The following is a 22,568-nucleotide window of genomic DNA, read 5'->3' as shown; positions in this document are numbered from 1 at the left end:
GTTTTTTGACAATTGGCATTGTATCATGCTAAACATTTATTGTAAACATAACCTCTCTTTTTGGTGGGAAACCATCAAGCTCCTCCGGCAAAACATCAATATATTCTTCACCACAAGAACACTTATATCACTAGCTACCTCTTTGACTGCTTTTAGTTTGGTAAAAAATTTTATTACACTAATTTTGTGCTTTTGTTCGCCTCCATAAACCTTATAAGAGAAAAATTTACCTCTTTGTCACATTTAAAATTTCTCGTCATTGGGCAAATCAAACTTTTCTATCTGTACTCAATGGAAACATTATATTTAACTTGCCAAGTTATATGCAAAGTTATATCTAACCCAGCAAGTGGTGTAAAATCAATTCAAACTTAAATGCTGTACCTGTTAATATAGTGTCAACAAGGAGCATAATATATAGTCCAAGCGGTAAATGAATTGGTTGTAGATATTGTTTAGCAGAGAACATTTTAGAAAATTAAGAATATGACTCTTCAGAAGCTCTTTAAGCAATATTTAAAATGCCAATCCTTTCACTTCTGAAATTCCTTGACTTCCTGAGATGTAAGAGAAAATACTTGTACGGATACTGCTTTCATATATGAACCAGGAACATTTTATACAATAAAGAATATGATTCTCCATAATCTAATAATGTCTTATTAGCAATATTTAAAATGCTAATAATGTCTTTCACAACTTAATATTCCTTGACTTCCTGAGATGTCAGAGCAAATACTTGTTTTGATATTGCTCTTATTTTCTAGTGACGATTCTTCTTTTTTCTTTTTTAATGATTTATCCATAGCAGGCCTTCTACATTGAGGCTGCTTTGGCCTCCGAATTCCCTATCTTCGCACCTTAATTCTTAACAATTCTTTTTTTCATATGTTTGCTCCCCATAAAGATGGCATTTCCTGAAGTTTATTCAGCATTTTCCTAAAGGTCGTTTTCTACATATGCATTAGTTGTAGTAGCATATTGGATTTCCTGCTGTTATTGTTACCCCTAAACATTTTTTTTTCTCGAATTGACCACCTGCTTATCAATTGTTCTTTTATTGCTGTTATTTTCTTATTTTTATCTCACTGTAGTCGTATCATGCTCTAATAGTCTTGAACTTTTCACTAACTCAACAGAATCCATGATGCGTAATAAAATTACTGGCTAATGCATTGATCTCTTGGCCTTCTAAAAAATTCATAGCATTTTTCTCTTGATGTACTAATCAGCTTTGGAATCTATATGTTGATAACAATATAAATTCAGCCACGTATTGTATTATTAACATTGCTTGTTAATTTAAATTTATAAACTATCTTGGTTTGCTTGTCTTGCAGAGGAAGGGAATCTAATCCTTGAACACTTGCTTACTCATTCCAAGTAATTTGCTCTTTAGATCTGCCTTAAACTTTACGAGGTGCTTGCTTTTTCAACAACACACTGCCTCTCATTTTATCACGAATAGATCCAATGATACCTGCCTAGTGGCAGGCATTTCTTACCATTCAGCTTTATTCTAATTAATCAATTCTCTTCAGTTCTAACACTCTCTTCCTTAAATACTGACAACTTCATGCTTTCAACTAACTTCTAGTTTTTAAAAATTTTCATGCTAATTCTATTACATGCATGGTACTTGGTACTAGCTTATATTGCAGACTATGAAGCACAGACACAGATACGGGAACACGGACTAGAGACAATGTGATACAGGGACACAACATAATTGAAAAAAATAGAACACGCATACCATAGACACATTTTTATATTTAATTAATTATTAATATAAAATATATATTTTTTCTTTATTAAAATTATCACCACAATATAAGTTATGTAAGAATAAAATTTAACTACATAAATTCAACATTTCAAGGGAAACACTAAGTCGAGCTTGTGTGAAGATCAGATTTTGATCAATCACTCTTTATTTTGATATAAGCTATAGAACGATGATCATGCATGTTAATGATAGAAGTTCTTGATATTATGCAAATAAACTGTGATATTTCTGAGAAGCTCTATAGTTAGTTGAATGAAAAATATTTTAATGCTTCTACACATTTTATTGGTCTTAATAATTATATTTCAGGTGGTTAGATTTTATATTGTATAATCTAATTGGGTAACATAATTGAATGACATTATCACTTTCTTTTGAGGGCTTTAAATCAAAAATGGTCTTGGCGATAAATTCAGCCAACCGTGCTGTGCCCATGTCTATTATGTTTATTATTGACAAACACACACACACACCCGTACATACATGCATGCATATATGCATACGTGCTTCTACATATTCACATACATGCTGCTACACATTCTAATTAAAGGTTATTCTGAAAATTTGATGGATAAGTTTATATGAATTTAATTCAAGCCAATCAATATTCTGCTTTTAGTTTAGTTACTCCTTTTGCTCTGGATGTTCTCATAACAAATTAATTCCTGGCCAGTTTTCTGTTGAGATAGTTTATGGTTGTCCTAGAATGATGAAGAGGTTCAGTTTTGTTAAAGTTCCTGGCTAGCTAATTTTCCCCTAATGATTTTACCTTTTTATGTCGATGCAGTTCTTCGAGCACATCCTTCGCACAACCTTCTGGGATATCACTTTCTCCTGGTATTATTTTCTATTTTCTTCATATGATAATATTAGTTTCAAGCGCAGCTTAAATAAAATTATCTACAGTAAGGTCTCAGGTACTTTATGTAGCTGATAGCGAGAGCAGTTCCATTCGAGCTGTTGACCTGAAAACAGGAGCAGCAAGCCTGTCAGCAGGAGGAGATCCAATATTTTCTGATAATTTATTCAGGGTATTGTATTTGAGTCAATTAGTTGCCTATGGAAAGAAAAAATTTATTGACTTACTCATTTTAATGCTGCAGCATTAATATCTACTGTGCACTATCACTAACATTTATGGTTGGTTTTATGAATAATCATGACTTTTGTGAAATCTACATTCATGCATCACGTTTTTGTGGTAGTTTGGCGATCTTGATGGAGTTGGTTCCGATGCACTTTTTCAACATCCTATGGGTCTCTTCTGCGGGTGTGATGGTCAAGTTTATATAGCGGATTCATATAATCACAAGGTATAAATTATTGTTGTATTTTCTTACGGTCATTAAACAATTTATGCCCAACATAAGTTGAACCTAAACTATGCTGTAATAAGTATTTATTATGCAATGCATATTTGTATGAATGAACCAACACCTAGGAGAATGCTGAAATCTCCTAATACACTCGACTCCATTCTACATTCTAGCTAGCAGTTTTCACATCCAAGTAGCAAAGATATTAAAAATCTTGACTTGTTTTGGCACGTCAAAAAAGCAACTATTGTTGTGATTTTTTATCCACCTTAGGTTATAAAATCATTTAATTTTAAGGATGTTGTAAAGTTGAGACATCATTTTCTTTGTTTAGTATTTCCAACGTAAATGTATGCAATGCAGCTCTAAGCTATGTGCAACATTTTTTATACAAAAAAAAAAAAAAAAAAAAAAAAAAAAAAAAAAAATTTTTTGGGAGGTTAAAAAACTATTTTTCGGGAATGTACTCTATTAATCTCAAGCAACTATCTACCTCTTGCTGTCCAAACATCTATCAGATAATATCTAATTCCGATAGTAGAATTTGGGCCACCCACTAAAAAATTAATATTTTTAAAATTAAAATCATAAACATAACCAATTGATTAAGATTCTGTGTAAAAAGAACCAAATTATGAAAAAATAAAAGAAATTCAATTCAATTTATCATAAGAAAAAACAAGAAAATAGGAAGAAATAGAGAGGGAGAGATGCAAAACATATGAAGGAAAGAGTTAGGCAAAAATTTCATTTGCCTCCAACCTTAGGAGTATGAATATCTAATTTACTAGGAATATAAGAAGAACAAATCAACAAATTTAAGAAGTTAACAAATAAGTCGTCTATAAAATTAGATGTTGTAAGCATGTAAATGCACACTTAACTGACTAATAAAACTCATAATTCAATATAGACGTGTTAATTTTAAAATTTAAAAAGTATATAATTTAACTTTCAAATTTCAAAATATGAAATAAGGATGCAATAAAAGCCTTTTGTTCTTCAATTAATTTATTAACTATTCTGAAGGACTATTCTATTGGTCAGTTGTAGCATCTACCAGCTTCCTTGCAGACTGTGTTCTTAAAGAATGAAAATAGTGGAGGATGTGGTTGAAATAAAGAGCAACAAACATGAGAGATTTTCTTAATGATGGTTAGTGTAACTAATAGTTTTTTTAAGAGAAATTGATGAGCAATGAAGTATTTTAGTCTTTTGTAGCTCACTATGCCTGGTGGTTAGGTGTTTTATTTCCAATAATAAGATATTGAGCTCAAGGTTTAGCTCATATGGTTGTGTGCCTGAGTTACAAAAAAAACAGAGGTTTTCCTTAATTTCCAGTCCTTTTTGAAAATTACTATATGCTATGCTAATCTTCTTCAGGAGACATAGGGGAAAGCAGAAGGTTGTGGGTTGCTTATTAGTAGAATGTAGAGTGAAATGTTAAAAAAAAGTCGATGGAACGTCAATTTTGAATAGAATATTTGGTCAGGACCTGCACTATTCGAAGCCTGTCTTGAAAAAAAACTACTTTTGCTTAACATATTGAAGCATCCTTTTATATTGATCAATTTTTGAATTACCAATCCCAAATAAATTTCTAGAAAGAATTCTGCTATAAACATTTAGCAAGTATTAATTAGTGACTTTGTTATTAAGTTACAGCGTTCATGGAATTCAGCAATGTTTTTGACTTTTCCTTTCGTTTTTAAGAATAGCATTCCGTTTGAATCGAAGGTAGGAACTTAAGTTAATTTATCATCAATTCTTTATCATTATAATTGATATGATCATGATAACCATGACTGTGATTCCATATCCTCACTAGTAAATAATTTGCATGCAGTGTGCGACAGCTTTCCTTACATGATATTTTGTATTTCTATGGCATTTGGGCTTCTGAAAATTGATGGCGATGGATACACAGATCTTGCATTTCAATTATGCTAAAATCTATTATCTATTTCTTCCATCTGAAATGCAATTTTTTTGTGATTATAAAACTTTGTACTCTCTTTTGGTTGACAGATAAAGAAGCTGGACCCATTAACTAAGAAAGTTGTAACATTAGCTGGGACAGGACATGCTGGGTTTAAGGATGGCCCTGGTCTGTCAGCCCAGGTAAGGACTGGATATGTTTTTATTATTATTATTATTTTATTTATTCATTCTAATAGGTGATTTTTTTAGATTATCCGTCTCAAGGGAACTCGAACATGGCTTGTTAATACTATGTGCTTGTATAACCGTTTGTCAAACCTTTTTCTGTGATTTTTTACATTCAATTAGTCTTTTCATTTTTTAATCATCTGAACATGATTTAGTATCGTTTTATGCTTTTAATGTAACTTCCTTGTGAACAGCTTGGAGAAATAAGCCCTTAGTTTTTGTTGTGTACAAGTATTTACATCAATTAAGGCTTGGTGAGAATATTTTTATGTTATTTTTGAATTTCCATGGTTTTGTTTTCACAAGGAGTGAATAGATATTAATACTTTTGTTGAAATGCTGTTCACTTTGCTTTGCACTGCAAACTTGCTTCATTTTTGAAGCTAAAAATGTGCAGAGAATACTTTTATCACATCTATTTGTTGCTTAATATGGGATCACATTTTCCATCAAAGTCAACATTAGTCTTATCAATTTATTTGGAGTCAGTTTCATAAATCCTCCATCAATTGTCTTAGCAAGCATTGACTAAGATGTTGACTCTTTTCTTACTAATACTTAGCATAAATTCTAGCCACAAGCTTTCTTTTTTACCGTCTAGGTATGCTGTTTTGTTTGCCCTCATTTGTACTTGTCAGTAATATTTAAGATTTTTTCCTTCATCTATCTTAAATAAGTGCTAATTATTTATTTTTATACCACTTATTTAACTTTAATATTTTTATTAATGCAACACTTAATCACCAATAACTTGTTTTTTGTCGAACACTCAAAATGTTATAATTAAAATGACATACATAAAGACCATTGCGAAATCTGAAAAGGTTGATGTATTAAGTTATTTTTCTATTAGAATTGTCTCCTAATGAAGCATATTCGCCTTCCTTTTGTTCTAGCTAAGTGAATAATATATGATGTTTTTGTTAATATTTTGGACATTCATTGTTCAACTGTCATCCCTCCCATTGGTCCCCATGGCGAAGCTATGCAAGAATTCACGTATAGAATTAATAGAATGAGTTTTAATCATTTGTGCATACGTGTCTCTAAAAATCCATGAATACTGGGGGATTTAAATTGCAGTTCAAACTTTTCAATGTTTAGATATGTGTTCCATTCTACTACCAAATATACATCTAGCATGCGTTTGTGCATCAGTCCTAAAATATGATGTTTTCCTAGTGTCAGATGATCCATGAATTGTATGAATATAAAATTCTGTTCAGTTAAACTACTCAAATACTTAACTTTGGTTCCAAATCCTCGTAGTTTATAATACGAAGAATCTTTATTATTTATAGGTTTTTTTTAGCATATTACAACTATATTCCAGGCTTAGTTTAACATAAATTTAAATAGGCATGTTTTTTTTTTCCAAATGTGATAATTTTTTTACAAAGTCATTAAAATTGCATCCATTTCAATTATTGTAACAAAAAGATCTTCATAAATGTCATCTTATTTTAACTCTAGATTGATCACCAATCACCATTAAGAACAAATTTTACTTTCTTTTGATTAGATGATTTTTTAATGCATTCTCATTAACTAAATCAGCATATATTGCTTTTGACGTCTTTTTATGCTTTTGGATTATTTTCCTTCCACTTTTACCCTATAAAAAAACTTTATTTGAAAGGTGCTTTTATTTTAAAAATGTTAGATTTTTTTCTTTCCAACTACAAATTTAGGGCCTCTTTGGGATCACTTCATGTTTTTTATTTTTGTTTTTGTTTTTAGTCTGATTTGTTTTTATTTTATTTTCTATTTTTTTTTTTTAGAAAATGTATTTGGTTTTGTTATAATATGTATGTTTTTAAAGATAAAAAGAATATAAAACAAATTTGACTGGGTATTTTTTATTTTTTTAAAGAAAAAACTTATACACTTTATAAAATTTTTGGGTCCATATGCGCTCCAGTATTATGCTATGCCGCCCATGGCTTATATGAAGTTTTCTTTGCTCCACCCAACACGAAGCATTATCTGTGAACGGTTGGGTGGGGCTGGCGGCTGCTGTAGACGAGGGCCGGAGTCGACGGCGGTGGGAGGCAACTAGCGGTCGGCGACATGAGGAGGAGATAGTTAGGCGGCGATTGCTGGCAACGTGGGGGTGGGCGTCGGGGGGCTAGGAAAAGGGATATTTTTAGTGTTTAACTACGAAAAAAAAACATGTTTATTCTATTTTTAGTATTTTAAATACATAAGCGTTCTCCCGAAAAATAAAAAATAGATAAGCAAACAGTGTTTTTATGTTTGTTCCTATTTTTTGTTTTCAAAAGATAAAAAAAAAACAAAAATTGATCCCAAACAACCCTTAGTTTTTTGTTTATTTTATAAAGTATGATTGTTTTCTTGCAATGTACATTTGAGCTTGCTTTCAAAGAAATTTTTCTTGAAAATACTTTTAGGTTGAAATATCATCTTGTTATCATCTCTATCACTCAATTCATGATACTTGGTGCTAAATTTTTTTGTCTTTTTCTCTTTTAAAGTGTTTTTTTATTGAAAATAATTTTAAGTTGACATATTTGAAATATCATCTTGTCATCATCACTATAACTCAATTCATGATACTTGGTGTTATGTTTTTTTTGTCTTTTTCTCGTTGTTCTATTCATCCTCCCTTGAAATGATTTTCTTGCTAATGTATCACTAAGAAGCCATTTGGATGATTACTATGAATGCCTTGCTTCAGAGATAGTTGCTTTGTTTTGATCCCTCTCTTATAGTAGTGAAAGATTTATTTGCCTTTTCTGATACCTATTTTTTGCACGGTGTTTATTGACGAGGAGATCACCCATTGCTAAAGCAGTTGGGGAGGCTGCACTGGTTCAAAAAGAGGGGATTAGGTGCCGACCGGCCCTTTTCTCATGGTTAGGGTTTAAGCCGAAGGGGAGGGACCCTTTTCAGTTATCTTTTATTATATATATGTTGTTTTCTCTGATTATGGTCCAATTTTTTGCTTCAATTTTCTATTGTTAGCGTCTTTTCCCTTGTTAGGGGCTACTGGTGGTTATCTCAACATATTTTCTTTTTACTCCCCTTGCTTCCTGCAGCCCTCTCTGTGCTTCTCTTATCTGTTGCCGCACCCACTCGACACCTTTCTAACTACTGCTACCCCTTTCTACACTCTCCTTGCTTGCTGCCACCACTTTCTCCATCACCCCCAGCCTATTGTAGCCATTCCTAGGTCCCCTCGCCACTGCTCAATCTGATATCCCGCGGTCAGATAGCCCTACAACCCCTACTTATGTATCCACAACACCTTCTCATCTCGCTCTAGCAAGGTATTTGTGTTTTTGCCGTGTTTTTCCTAATTTAAGAGTAACTAATTGTAATCTTATTTGCTTTTGCATAGTAATATTTGCTTCCCTTATTGGGTTATGGATTAACTTCGATATGATTTGGTATTAGAGCTAGCCGAACCTTAGTCCTATTCTAAGGTTTCTAGCATTCGTCATAACCCAAACTTACCGGCCCTGATGCCTCAAAATTCATTACCAGAGAAGGAAAGAAAGGAGGCGACGTATGTTGTACATTGAGATTTTAGAGTGAAGTGGATCTAGAGGAGTTTGAAGGAGGGAAGCATCCAGGTGATTTCACGTAATGGTTGCAGTCAGTTGAGAGAATTTTCGAGTACAAAGAAGTGCCAGAAGATAGGAGGGTAAAGATCGCGACCATCAAGTTAAAATCGAGCGCTTTTTATGGTGGGAAAAGTTGCAGAGGCAATGGAGAGAAGGAATTAACAAGATTACTAGATGAGAGAAGATGAGGAAGGAGATATAGAGGAAATACTTACCTACTCACTACCGTCAGGATATGTTTTTGAAGCTTTGTCATCTACAGTATAGAGATCTGTCAGTGGAGTTCACGACACAGTTTTATTAGTTTTAGATGAACTGTGAGTTGTTTGAGCAACCACTGCTACCTAACTTTCAAAACGTGATCTCTGACAAACTTCCAAAGGGGTTGTCCCCACTGAAGGATATTCAACATACCATTGATCTCATCCCTGGATTAATGTTGCCAAACAAGCTTGCCTACAGATTGATACCTGCAGAGTACGTGAAATTACAATGATATATACAAGATTTCATTTCGAGAGAATTGGTGAGAATGAGTACCAGCCTATGTGCTATCCTCGCCTTGATGCTGCCTAAGAAGGACAGATCATGGAAAATGTGCTTTGATAGTCGAGCTATGAAAAAAATTACTGTCAGATACAAGTTTCTTATACCTTGCTCAAATACAAGTTTCTTTTACCTTGCCTAGATGGCCTCTTTGATCGTTTGCATGGAGCTTTGTCTTTTCCAAGATCAACTTATGCAATGGATATCACCAGATCAGTATGAGATAGCAGACGAATAGAAGATTTTTTTTAAGACTCGGGATGGATTATACGAGTGAACAGTCATGTCTTTTGGGTTGTCCGATGTGCCCAACTTGTTCATGAGGTTGATGAATAAGTATACAGGTTTACATCAATATTTTTGTAGTGTTGTACTTTAATGATATTCTTACATACAATATGTCTAAGGAGGAGCACTTGTTGCATCTGTGAATGGTCTTTGGGGTTTTACAATCAGAGAACTATATGCTCACACATAAAAGTGTCACTTCTTGACAGCACATGTATGTTTCTTGAGCTATATTGTGTTTAGTGCAGACATTCAGATGGATCCTGTAAACATCAAGGTCATCATTTTATATGCGATTTATTAGGAGTTTCAACATCAGCAAGACTCCCCTAACAAAACTTTGGAAAAGGGTAAAGTTCCAATGGACTGATGTAACTCGATCCAGTTTATTGACTTACTGCAATTTGTTGAGCGATTGCAATCTCTTGAACGAATCTTCGAATATAAGAATGTGTCAGAGGATAAGCGAGTGAAATTTAATAATTATCAAGTTGAAAAGTGTTTTTTTTTTTAGGGGGGGGGGGATTTACATAAAAAGGAAAAGAGAAAGTAGTAATAAGATTACCAAGTGGGAAAAGATGAAGAAAGCTATACAACGGAAATACCTTCCACCTTATTATTGTCTGGAAATGTTTCTGAGACTTCACCGCCTGCTGGAGATAGATCTTTTAGTAGAGGTGTTTACAACACAGTTTAACCAATTGCAGATAAAGTGTGAGTTGGTTGAGCTAGAAGAACATACTATAGCCTAGTACTTGGGGGCCTGAAGTTCGCATTAGCAATGTTGTGCAATTACAACTGTACTTTCGCCAATGGATGTTCAAAATTCAGAATTGAAGGTGGAAAAATAATAAAAATAGCAGATGCATCAATCTTCATTCAGGCAGCGACCTTTAGTTTGGCAGTCATCTACAACTATCACGACCAACAAAGGTAACTTGGGAAGAGTTATCAAGACCGGACAGGGTATTGACACTACGAATTAGAGTGAAATGAAGCCAAAAAAGGGGAATTTTTCCAGTACAGTACCCGCTAGAAGGTGTTTTAGGTGCCATGGCTACGAACACGGTCTTCAACTGTCCCACGAGCTGAGTTATCACATTCGCAGATCAGAGCGTCATCAAGGAGGTGGAGGACATGGAGCAGAGGATAGCTTAGAGGAAGATTTTTAGCTCCGTGGTGACAAGGATTGTTAGTCATACAAAGTGTTTTACTGTCATAGGTAGCGCGAGATCAATTGTGGTTGAGGCATAATATTTTTTGCACCAAATGTATCCAAAAGGATAAAGTTTGTAGTTTGATCGACAATGAGAGTTGTAAAATTTTGGTGTTTACACCGATAGTTAAGAAATTGAGATTGACCACGCAGAAACATCCTCAATCCTACTCCCTTACTTGGTTGAAGCAATGAAATGAGATATACATGGATCATTAGTGCTTGGTCAAATTTCAATTGGGGATCAGTTATAGGAGCAATTATGGTGCAATGTGGTTCCAATGGACACATGCCATTTTTTGTTGGCGAGGCCTTGACAGTTCGACTACGAGACTCAGCATGACGGCAATACTTTTTTAAAAAGGACGGGAAAAACATCATGTTGTTGACTGTTAGGGATGTCAGAGGTGTAAGTGACATAGAAGAGGCATTAGTCCTAAGGGCCACCTTCATTTAGTTATTTTGAGATGCTACAGTGACACTGATATTAGTCCTACTAGAGAGAACTGAAGAGGAGAGTGAGATACCAACCCCACTACAACCACCATTACGTGACTTCCAGGATGTGATGACTGACAATCTTCCTGAGGGATTATCGCCGCTTTGGACATTCAGAACACCATAGAACTTATACCGGGATTAGTATTGATAAATTGGCCTGTGTATGGACTAAGACATCACAGTCGTTCACCGAGCTGAGACAATTCTGGGAATAGCGTCATTTTGCAGGCAGTTCATCATTGATGGATCTTTTTATGGGAGATAAATTCCAATGAACAGAGGTAGCTTAGAACAATCTCAATATACTCATGAAGAAGTGAACTAGACGCCATTCTTGGCACTGCCAGACTTCAACCAACGGTTCAAGGTAGAGTGTGATACATCCGACTTGGGGATTGTACCAGTGCTGAGCCAGGGAGGTCACCCCATCGTTTCAGTGAGAAGCTGAATGATTTCAGGATGAAATACTTGATGTACAATAAAGAGTTTTATGCTATCGTGCGAGCTCATGCACTAGAGCCATTATCTACTGACAAATGAGTTCATGCTGTTCACGGATCACAAAATTTTGAAATTCTTGGACAATAAGAGTAAATTGAAGGGCCAACATGCGACTTGGGTAAAGTTCTTGTCATCTTTCCAATTCGTGTTTAAACACAAGGCTCAAAATCATGTAGCAAATGCGTCGAGCCGCCGACACATGTTGATCACTTTGATGTAGGCTCGCGTCATGGGCTTTATGGTAGCTAATGAGCTTTAATAGAAGAAAGAGGATTTTGGAAAAAACTGGCAACAGTGTCGGGAGAATTGATACTGCAATTTGATATACTTGCTTTGTGTATATCTTCTTTAATTTCATTCCCTGGCAAAGATTCCAAAAAATTGACCCTCTTTCCATGCTGATAATATAATTTTATGTTTTTATAGCGGCTACTCCTATTGGCGTAGGTATTAAATTTTGTAATTATTGATTTCAAAGCTTCACTAGAATTGAAATGCAAGTGCACGTATCGTTCAAGTAATATATGATTTTATTTTAAAACCATTATCGATTCCAAATGGAAGGTAAAAATTCTTTTTATGACTTAGTATAACTTTACTTAAACTCCTGATAATTATGTAGAAAATAAGGTCGCAAGTTTATGTGTAAAAAGAAGTTCCTACTAATTCAATTTCAAAACTTAAATAAAATGCTAGGTTTTTCTAAACTAACTTTATGTAGAAGATTTCAAATGATATGAAAGTCTTTCCCTTTTGCAATGAGATCATAATCAATGTAAGAATCAAATGTTAAAAGGTTTAAATGTAGTATTGTGACAAATAAGAGCATACCTATTTTTTACCCTCTTTGGAGCACATGAAGAATATTGGCTAACATAAAGTTAAGTTCCTAAATTCTTGGTTATGCGGGGTAGGTTTTAGTCAATCACTCTAGATTACCCATTGTGCCCACAATTTTTGGACTAACCTAGCCTTAAGTTGCAAACTCTAGATCAAATTAGTTAAGGTTTTAGTCTGTCACCTTAGAATCACTAATTTAAACTCTTCAAAACTTATCTCCCTATATATTTGCACTAACCTATGAGCTACATTTTTCAACCTCTAGATTAATGTGATTCTTACTAGTTGAGGAATAAATAACCCTCCCAGGTCATTATCGATTCACAAGTTTTAACATACAAATTAGTCAGTTTGAATATGTAAATTAAGTATGAAGTAATGAATCATCACAAGTATGAAATAAGAGAAATCTTAAATAATTTTAATCTTCTACATGAATATTTCTTATTGCAAGGTTAAAGATAAAGAAAACTACTCATACTTCATCAGGTTAACACAACGAAACATAATTTATATTAAAATTTAAGTTTACACAGTAAGACAGAATTTAAACAAAAATACAAAGTACTTATCTTAAACTTCTCCCCAAACAAATCCTCTGAAGTTCTTTTGATGAATTCTTAACTCTCCTTACAATCTCACTCTAAGGGACACACACACACACATGAAGAGATACACACCACACACACCTTAGCCCCCTTTTTGGCATCTTTTGACTATTTTTATGATAACTCTCGAAATCCCCTAGAGTCACTTCAAATGTCTCTTCAAAATTTGTTCAAATTCAATACATCATAATTAAAATTGATTCTGGCGCCTACTTTTTAGAAGCCCAATATAATTTTCTGCCGCCCAGGCGCCAGTCCTGGCGCCTGGGTTCTCTGTTTCCACGTACGGGGACTGGCGCTTAGGGCGCCAGATTCCTTTGTGCTCCCTTGCTTCATTTGACCCCATTTTGTTTTGTTTTCGCCTTTTTTTCTCTGAAATTATCTATTGTATATCTAATAAAAAAACAAACAAAATACCTTTCATTAAAGTGTAATATCATTTAAAAAGAGCATAAAATGTATATATACAAGTGTCACATTTTTAGGTATGCCAAGAATCCCCCCGGGAAGTACTATAGAGCTGATGGTTACTTGATCTGTCAGAGTAAATTGTGCGTCCCTAATTGTTTGCTGAGGGATTTCATCATTTAGAGAACCACAATAGAGGACTCTCAATGCTTTTTGGCAGGGACGACTCTCACACTAGTGAGAGAACAGTTCTTTTGGCTTTGTTTAGCGAGAGATGTAGAGCGACACGTTGTACAGTGCAGGATTTGTCATATGAAGAAAAATTAGGGGGCATAGTGCAGGCTTATACACCCCCGTACTAGTACTAGAGGCAGCGTGGGTGGAAGTTGGCATGGACTTTGTGGTGCAACTTCCGAGGACATATTAGAATAAGGATTCAGTCATGGTCATCGTGGATCGATTTTCAAAGATGAAACATTTCATACTACGCCACAGGGCTCTGTTGCTTTGCTGACTTGTGCTTTAGAGTAATTGTGAGTCTGCATGGGATACCCAGAACCATCACGTCAAGCAGGAAACTTCCAGAGTACTCTGTGGGGAAAATTAGACACTAAGCTTTAATTAAATTTTGCATTGCACTCTGAAACAGACAACCAGACGAAGGTAGTAAACAAGAGCCTTAGAAATCTATTGAGATGCTTTGTTGGGAAGAATATCAAGTAGTGAGATTTGATTCTCACTTAGGCCGAGTTTGCATACTATAGTGTCGTAAGTCAGACCACGAGCCACACTCCATTTGAGGTTGTGTATAGGCGCAACTCGCTCATTCCACTGGAATTGGTTGTGCTCCTGCATAAGTCAGAAATTAATGAGGATACATATGAACGGCTGCTCGAGATTTTAGAAACTTCACGGGGAAGTCTAAAAAGAGATCACTAAGCAGAATCACAAGTACCAGACACAGGCAGCGAGACAAGAAAAGATGTGACAGTTAAAGAATGAGCATAGTGTGGATTCGGTTGAAGAAAGAGAGATTCCCAACAAGAGCATTCATAAAACTCAATCTTAGAGCAGACAAACCTTTCAGAATACTCCGAAAGTTAAATAATAATTCTTATAATATCAACTTTTTCAGGGGCTACAATGTTTCGACCATGTTCAATATTGCAGACCTGATGCTGTATTACAAAGATGCAAAAGCTTCGACAGATGAAGCAGAAGCTCCCCCAATTCCGGGGGATTGACATAGGGTTGGGTCCAGCTAAATCGGCCTGGGGCTCAGCAAGATAGGGGTTCAACATGGGAGGGAATTCATATCTATCCTCTATTAATATGTTTGTTTGCTATGTCTATAGTTAGGTTTTGCTTGTTTCAGATTTTTGCTTATAGGCTTCCCCCCTTATTAGGGTTGTATTCGAGGACTGGTGGTGATCCAAACCCCTTCTTTCCCTTCCAGCAACCAACAACCGACCCTCTTCCCTTTTTTCTTCCCCTTACTTTTAGCCGCCAACCTACCTACTTTTCTCTCCATGTCTCCTTTTCCAGCTACACTGACAACCTCCTCTTCCCACATCCCCCCACAAGCCACCCGAGAGCCCGCCACTTTTTTCTCCTGATTCAGGCCACTAGGCACCTAACTTCTCCTGCTCAACCTGTCCACCTCCAACACTATCCTACTCCACTGCCTACCACCAAGCCCCCACCTCTGCCCATGGATACCACTCCCGGACCCTTGTCGGATCTTGATGTTTGTTGTGTCTTCATTTCTATTTTAAGTGTTGATTGTAATCCTAGCTGTTTGCTTAATAATATTTGCTTTTGTTATTGCAGTTTGGTTAATTCCGATATCAACCCTTCTTATGCTCATTTAAATTTCAAAGGGCCTTATTTATGTTCTGCCAAATGTCAATTTGCAACATATTTTTTATCTTTATTCATTTTAAAAATAAAAATTTTATTTTCTTCATTTATTTATTTTTAAAATAGTTACTTAGGCCTATATAAAGAAACACTAGATCTAAACTATTATTTGATCGTTGTTAAGGAATTGCTTGATACTTTCAGAAATTGCAAGTTGTTGCTCAAGGAAATAGAGTTTTGTTGCTTTATGAATTACTTGAGACATACCGGTAACTTTCCACTTGATGCTTAGAAAAGAATTAACAAATGAGAATCCTATTGGTATTAAAAGAATTGGGTGCAGATTGCTCTGCAAGAGAGGGATAAATGGAAAGATTTCAATCTTCCAAGTTGTTAAGGAAGCTTTTGATTAGAGAGAGTTCATTTATCTTGCTGAAACCAGTTTTTCTTACGATGCCAGAGCTTGTACCTTTCCTGTTATCTAATTATTTTCCCTCAAATATCAAATTTAATTCGTTCATAATATTGTTGCAGCTTTCTGAGCCATCTGGAATTACTGAAGCTGGAAATGGTAACTTTTTTTTTCCTTTCTAAGGGAGTTCGTGTTTACAGTTATTCTATTTTATGCAATTTTATATTGATTCCGGAAATCAAATGCACCAGAGAAAAGTAGCTAACGATCTTCTTGCTTTGAACGTGTAATTTCTCTTAACATAGTGTCAAAATTATTTCATTGTATATTTGCGTTATTCCACTTTTCTTCATACATGATGTAATTCTATTGGTCTACATGACAAGATATTTCATGCTATTCCTCACTATAATTCAACTGAAAATCTGTCTTTGAGGTTATTATGTATTCAACTAGTAGTTCTCTAATAGTTATGTGGATAACATTATTTGTGGTTACTATGGATACTAGTGCAGATTGTAGTGATTCCAATCAAATTTTGGTAAATAACGTACACCCTCTAATGTTTGGGCCATGTTTTAATAGGATCTTGTGACACCCTATTTTTACCTCCCATTCAAACATCAGACATAGCAGCGGCATAGCATCCAGCAGGACACATTTCTCACCAATTACTGTCATGAATATTATGAACTGTGGTCGAGTAGAAACTTAGTCCATCTATTTCACAAATTTGCACTGCACTTCATAACCTTCCAAAAGATTCATCATAGTAATTAATATTGAAGTATGCACAATTTAAATTATTAAAATGGATGGATATGCTTCTAAGAATTTTCATATATAATTAGAATATTTTGGAAATCTTTAAATTATTTTTTGTACATCTTTTTTTTTTAATAACAAAATTATATTACTTGGTTCAAAGTTAAGTTATTTGATTATGATTTACACTCATCACATCTTTTAGGATGTTGAGCCTGATTCATCTATGAATTAGCACACCCAAAAAAAGATTTAGAAATAAGAAATTAGAAATAGGGAACATAGGAAGATTAACTAAAAAATTAGACTTGTATAATTCTTGTAATGAGCATCCTTATTTATAAATGAGTTGGTTCATACACTACAATGTTACAAATAATGCCATTTTTACACAGATACTAAGAGATATTATTTCTATCTTTATTATCTTCTTGTGGCATGAGCATTATAATACTCATTTGATAAGGCTTTTTATTAATTATTGAGTCCTCCAAGGATGCTTTTCCCTTGGCAATGCTTTCACTAGATCATTCTCGTTAATGCCTTTGTTATGTTGTGGCGAGTAGTTTGTTTGTTCAACTGGCTTAGGGAAACAAGATACTAAATTTGCCAAACCCACCTTGTCGGACTCAGGCGGGTCGAGTCTCCTTATTTACATTTATTACTAAGCTTCAAAAACAATTTGGCCTTGCCATGTTGTTTGGTTGGGTTACTTTGTCGGGTCGGTCTAACCAATTTGTTGTATTAACTCTATGAACCATTGCCTCCATGTTATGGACTTACCAAAGCACTTTTGGTCTTACTTTTACAAATCCAATATCTAATTTAAATAGTTAAAGAATTATGTGAAATCACAAGAATTAATCTCATTTCTTATAATCATTATAAAAGAGGTTTAATAGTAAATAATACCTTTCAACGGAATTTTGAAAGAACATTAAGATTTTTATTGTTATAAATACCATTTTAAAATTTGCACAATTAATATTGGGCTATGTTAATTTTTTAATATATATATATATATATATATATTTTATTTTTTTTATTTTTTTTATTTTTTTATTTTTTCTCAACTTTAAAACACATTATACATTTGGGATTAAATTCAATGGTCAAGCTCACATTGGTCTCACTCTATGTAGCACTGACACTTAAAATATGTCATGCCTTTTGTTGGACACATTTCAGACACCAAAATTTGTTCGACACACCCTACCACTTGTCAGACAATAAAAAATGTGTTTGAATTTTTGTCCGTGCCCGAACATGTTTGAGATATGCTCGACACATATTGTATATGAGCTCAATACTATTTGGGAAAAAATGGGGCACGAGAAGTAGAAAATTATACCTATACATATAACCATAATTATAACTCATAGTTTTAGCTGCCTCCTCTCTCGTCAGGTTAGAACTCTCTTTAACATTTGTCAAAATTGAGCATTGAATGTGCATTCAATATTCACAAAATCGAGTATCAGTAGTTTCCTCTTTGTTTTTTGAAACCAAGCATCAAAGGTCCATTTTGCATTCATCGAAGCAGACTATTTCATCGAAGTCGAACATAGTCCCGCTAAAGTGGGAGCCATAAACTTTATCACAACTTGAGCAAGAAACCTGTTCATTAAAGCTGATCCAAATACCCTGCTAACTTCGCGACAATTGTATTGAAGTTTTTATTCATAGAAGCTAAGTGGAGTCAAAGTTGCTCTAGTTTTGTAAGTAAAAAAATTATATATATTTTTTACACTTTAATGAGTTAATAATTATAAATTTATATTTATTCTAATTCTAAAAGTTAAATTTTAACTTAATTAATTAAATAAGGCGTAATCATGAGATATTTTAAAGTACGATGAATTCTTTTGAAATATTTTGTATGCCTAATTTTAAAAAATAATTTTTGTGAGCATAAGGTTTCATGATACAAGCTAAGTTTATAAAATTAAATTTTATTCTTAGATATTTTATTTTGTAATGTCTAATAAAAAATAATGAAAAAATAAATATTAATATTTAATTTAATATTAAAAAGTATCCATGACGTGTGGTTTCCTTTTTTTTTTTTTCAATTATGTCGTTTCATATTGTGTATGTCTTCGTGTTCGTGCTTCATAGGTCTCCTCTCCCTATTTGTACAGGTGTCATATACAAACCAACTTGTTCTCCTCTTTACCTTCACATGGGTTAATCTTTGTTGTCTTAACTATATACTTGTTTCACAGTCATTTGTTGCTCACCTTTGTTGTCATAATTATACAAATTTTTCTTATTTATTTATGGGCTCACCTTTGTCAACCAACTTGAACAGGTATCGTACAAATTGTTATTGCAATCTAATCTCCCAAATCATGATGTTTCTTAAGTTTGATATATTTTTATCACTAAACATTTAATTAAACATAAAATTCAGTCAACAACAAAAAGAAAAAAGGCTATTTAATAGTGTATGCAAGTGCAGCTTATGGATATCAAATTTATTCATTTTAAATATTTCTAACATTTTTTTAATCAAATACATTTGATTGTGAGTTAATTCTTACAAAATTATTTTGCAGTCAGTTACTCATGAATAGTAATCTGTGAAATGTTCTCCTAGACATGAAAAATTATTGTTGTGTCGCACATAGAAATTTATTCAACTATAAATAGACATACAACAGACCTGAGAAAATTTATTTTCTCTATTCTAATTTGTGTGCTTCACATAATTGATGATTTACCATTTCAGGACGAACACATTGAAAATTTTTTTGTTTTATAGATAATCTTAATTTTTTTATTTTATGGATAATCTCAATTTTATTTTATGGATGTTAATAGTAGAATTCAAGTTGGTTGGTTGAAGTGGAGGAATGCTTTGGGCCTTTTGTGTGATAGAAAAGTACCGCTTAGACTGAAAGGAAAATTTTATAAGACGGTGGTGACACCTGCAATGCTCTATGGCGCTGAATGTTGGCCTTTAAAAGAGAAGCATAATAATAAGTTAAGTGTTGCCGAGATGAAAATGATTAGGTGGATGAGTGGCTTTACACTTAGAGACAATGTGAATATATCATAGGGTTGGTGTAGCTCCTGTGACGGACAAAATTAGAGAAAGTTGGCTTAGATGGTTTGGTCACATTAAACGTCGACCATCTGATGATCCGATTAGGAGAGTAGATATTTCAGATACGACTTGTGTTAAGAAAGGCAGAGGTAGACCTAGGAATACTTGGGCTTATTGTATAAAAAATGATCTTAATTTACTAGAACTAAATGAAAATATCACACTAAATAGGACGTAATGGAGAAAAGTCATTCATATAGCCGAGCCCACGTAGTGGGATTAAGGCTTTGTTGTTGTTGTTGTTGTTGTATCCTATAAGCCTAAAGACCTACCATTCCGATTTTAATCAATTTGTTAGAAAAATTTAAATTCAAATTTAAATAAAAAATCTAAAATTGTTTTCTTTTCTATTTATTTCCCCTTTGTCCTCACCCCCAATAAGATATTTTGATCTATACACATCCATCCTTTATATTCATTTTTGTGAGCGTGAAATTACTCTACTTATAGATGCTTTTTTTGAAATGAGATGCTTTCATTTTGTGTCACCTTTTTGCTGCAGTGCATTATAAAGTTCCGTGATTAAGTGCTCTGTTTAAAATTTGGGCCAGAATGCATAATTAAATGATCATTGGATTCAACTTCAAATTTATTGGTTTCATTGCAGGAAAATTTTTCATTGCTGATACAAACAACAGTGTAATTCGATGCCTAGACTTGAATGGAAAAGTCCCTATATTAGGCACATTAGAACTGAAAGGAGTGCAGCCACCATCACCAAAGCGAGAGTTGCCAAAACGCCTGAGAAAAAGGGCTTCTGTAGATACACAAATAATGAAAGTTGATGGTGGCTCATCTGCTGAGGGTTCCTTGGAACTTAGAATTTCGGTTCCTAAAGGTTATCATTTCTCTAAGGTTAGCTTCTGTTATTTTTCCATCTTGGTGCATGCATTGCACTGAGTTTAGCCAAACCAAGCATTTAGTAGCGAGACATTCCTTGGTTTTGCTTGAAATCATCAGCACCATGGTGCTCTGTATTTTTATGGTACATTTTCTTCTTTCTAGTGCCTTTTATTTTCCAACTCTTTTTTTGTGTATTAAACCAATGTAGTAATTAGATTCGAAGCCTCAAAATGCTAAGATCCATATCATCTTTTAGTTTTCTCTAGCCTGATATCCACTTTGCTGATTGCCTGAATTGTTTTCTTTTTAATTATAGGAGGCCCTAAGCAAATTTGATACGGAAACTGAATCTGCTGATGCGATTGTCTTTGAACCAAGTAGTGGAATTATTAGCACTACTGGATCTGCATCATTGCGGTTCATAAGGAGTTCCCACTCACCTGTAACCGGCAGAGTAATGTGCAAGGTCAATATTTCTCTTTAACAGGAGCTCCAAAGGCTGCCCATTTAGTATATAATAATTCATAATTACTGCAAAAAAATATTGGAAGCTTCAAGCATCTTCATTTAGTTTTCCGTTTTACATGAAAAATTATGCTTTTGAGCTATGACATCATTAGTCGTGATAAATTTGAATCCTTAGGTGAAGATTTCAATATGCTTTAAAGATGTCAATTTCAGAAAATTAGTATATATATATAGTGATAAAAATTCAGTATATGAAAAATGGGAGATGCCACATCCATATATTGCTGCTAATTGAACATTTTGAAACTACGGAAGTGGGAATTGAAGGCATAACTGAGATTGAAAGTAGGATTATGAAACTGGAGCTTGTGCTGAACGGCTGTTTGAAATGGCCACAAGTGCTAAATTTTCTGATCATCTTCCTGCGACCTATGTTGGACCTTGGTATTTGGTCGCTGCATGAACCATGTGTGAAACATCCAGCAGGAGTTTTTTTTTTGCATGATTTTTGCAAAATCTTGAATGCTCTAGATGCTTAAACAATTGGTTCCTTACATGAATCCTTCTCCAATTGCAGATCTACTATTGCAAGGAGGATGAGTTATGTCTCTACCAATCTTTGGAATTTGACATATCATTCCTACCAGAAGTATCTGGGTCTAACATCGCTCACGTCTCACTGTCATATTGTGTTACACCAAAAGTTCCTGGCGGTAAATCTCAACTTTTGTATGGCAAATAAACCTTATTGAAAGTTTACATGGGAGCTGTAAATACTTTTAATTGAAGAGTGGAAGGAGATGTTATATGAACATACAACTCGATGAAAAACTTTCGAAATGAAGGGCAGGATTGTACATAATGAACCGTATTAGGTATTACTTGGTGCTGTAGCTATTTACCAGTGTCTGCCTCCTGATATTGGTTGTACTGTAGTATGGTGACGTGCTCAATTCTTTGAATAATGCTTGTAAGAAATGGCTTATTAAGTGGTGTGCCCGGTTTGAAATAAGACTTTTGGGGACTCTATGTAGGCTAACAATTGTAGTAATGAATATTAGCTCTGGAGGATGGCTGTGATGTGGGATGTAGTGGAGCAAAATGTGCATACTTCACAAGCGGCCAATGCCATTGGATGGTGGTAGATGAAGAATAAAGTCCATTGCTAGTAGCGGATATTTAGTGGCTTGATAGTTTGTCAAACACATCTGCATATTCCTACATTATGCAGCCCTTTTAATATTTCTAAACCCAATTCAATTCTTTATTTTAACCCAACTCATATTTAAGCTGTAACACTTTTTAAGTCCCACATTATGTAGAAAACATAATATTACACTGTTTG

At 34.1% G+C, this 22,568-nt stretch overlaps 1 protein-coding gene across 5 annotated transcripts in view; it reads left to right on the top strand.

The window, feature by feature from the left end:
- LOC110032219 (NHL repeat-containing protein 2) overlaps positions 1-22,258 on the top strand; it is a 119,131-nt gene extending 96,873 nt beyond the window's left edge. Inside the window, exons 21-28 of one of the 5 annotated variants that reach the window (XM_020735774.1) lie at positions 2,574-2,623; positions 2,693-2,817; positions 2,992-3,099; positions 5,131-5,223; positions 16,161-16,197; positions 20,520-20,767; positions 21,072-21,221; positions 21,801-22,258. In XM_020735774.1, coding sequence (XP_020591433.1) covers positions 2,574-2,623; positions 2,693-2,817; positions 2,992-3,099; positions 5,131-5,223; positions 16,161-16,197; positions 20,520-20,767; positions 21,072-21,221; positions 21,801-21,965 — 976 coding nt within the window. In that variant the 3' untranslated portion in view covers positions 21,966-22,258. Of the gene's footprint in view, positions 1-2,573; positions 2,624-2,692; positions 2,818-2,991; positions 3,100-5,130; positions 5,224-16,160; positions 16,198-20,519; positions 20,768-21,071; positions 21,222-21,800 lie in introns of those variants that run through there. The other 4 variants (XM_020735773.1, XM_020735775.1, XM_020735776.1 and 1 more) reach the window with 4 other exon arrangements.
- The last annotated feature ends 310 nt before the right edge of the window (positions 22,259-22,568 follow it).

This window comes from Phalaenopsis equestris, unplaced genomic scaffold, assembly GCF_001263595.1.
Source record: "Phalaenopsis equestris unplaced genomic scaffold, ASM126359v1 Scaffold000888, whole genome shotgun sequence".
In the NCBI taxonomy this organism is placed as follows: domain Eukaryota; kingdom Viridiplantae; phylum Streptophyta; class Magnoliopsida; order Asparagales; family Orchidaceae; genus Phalaenopsis; species Phalaenopsis equestris.
Note: the sequence above shows the minus strand (reverse complement) of the source record. Positions and strands in the feature narration are given on the sequence as shown.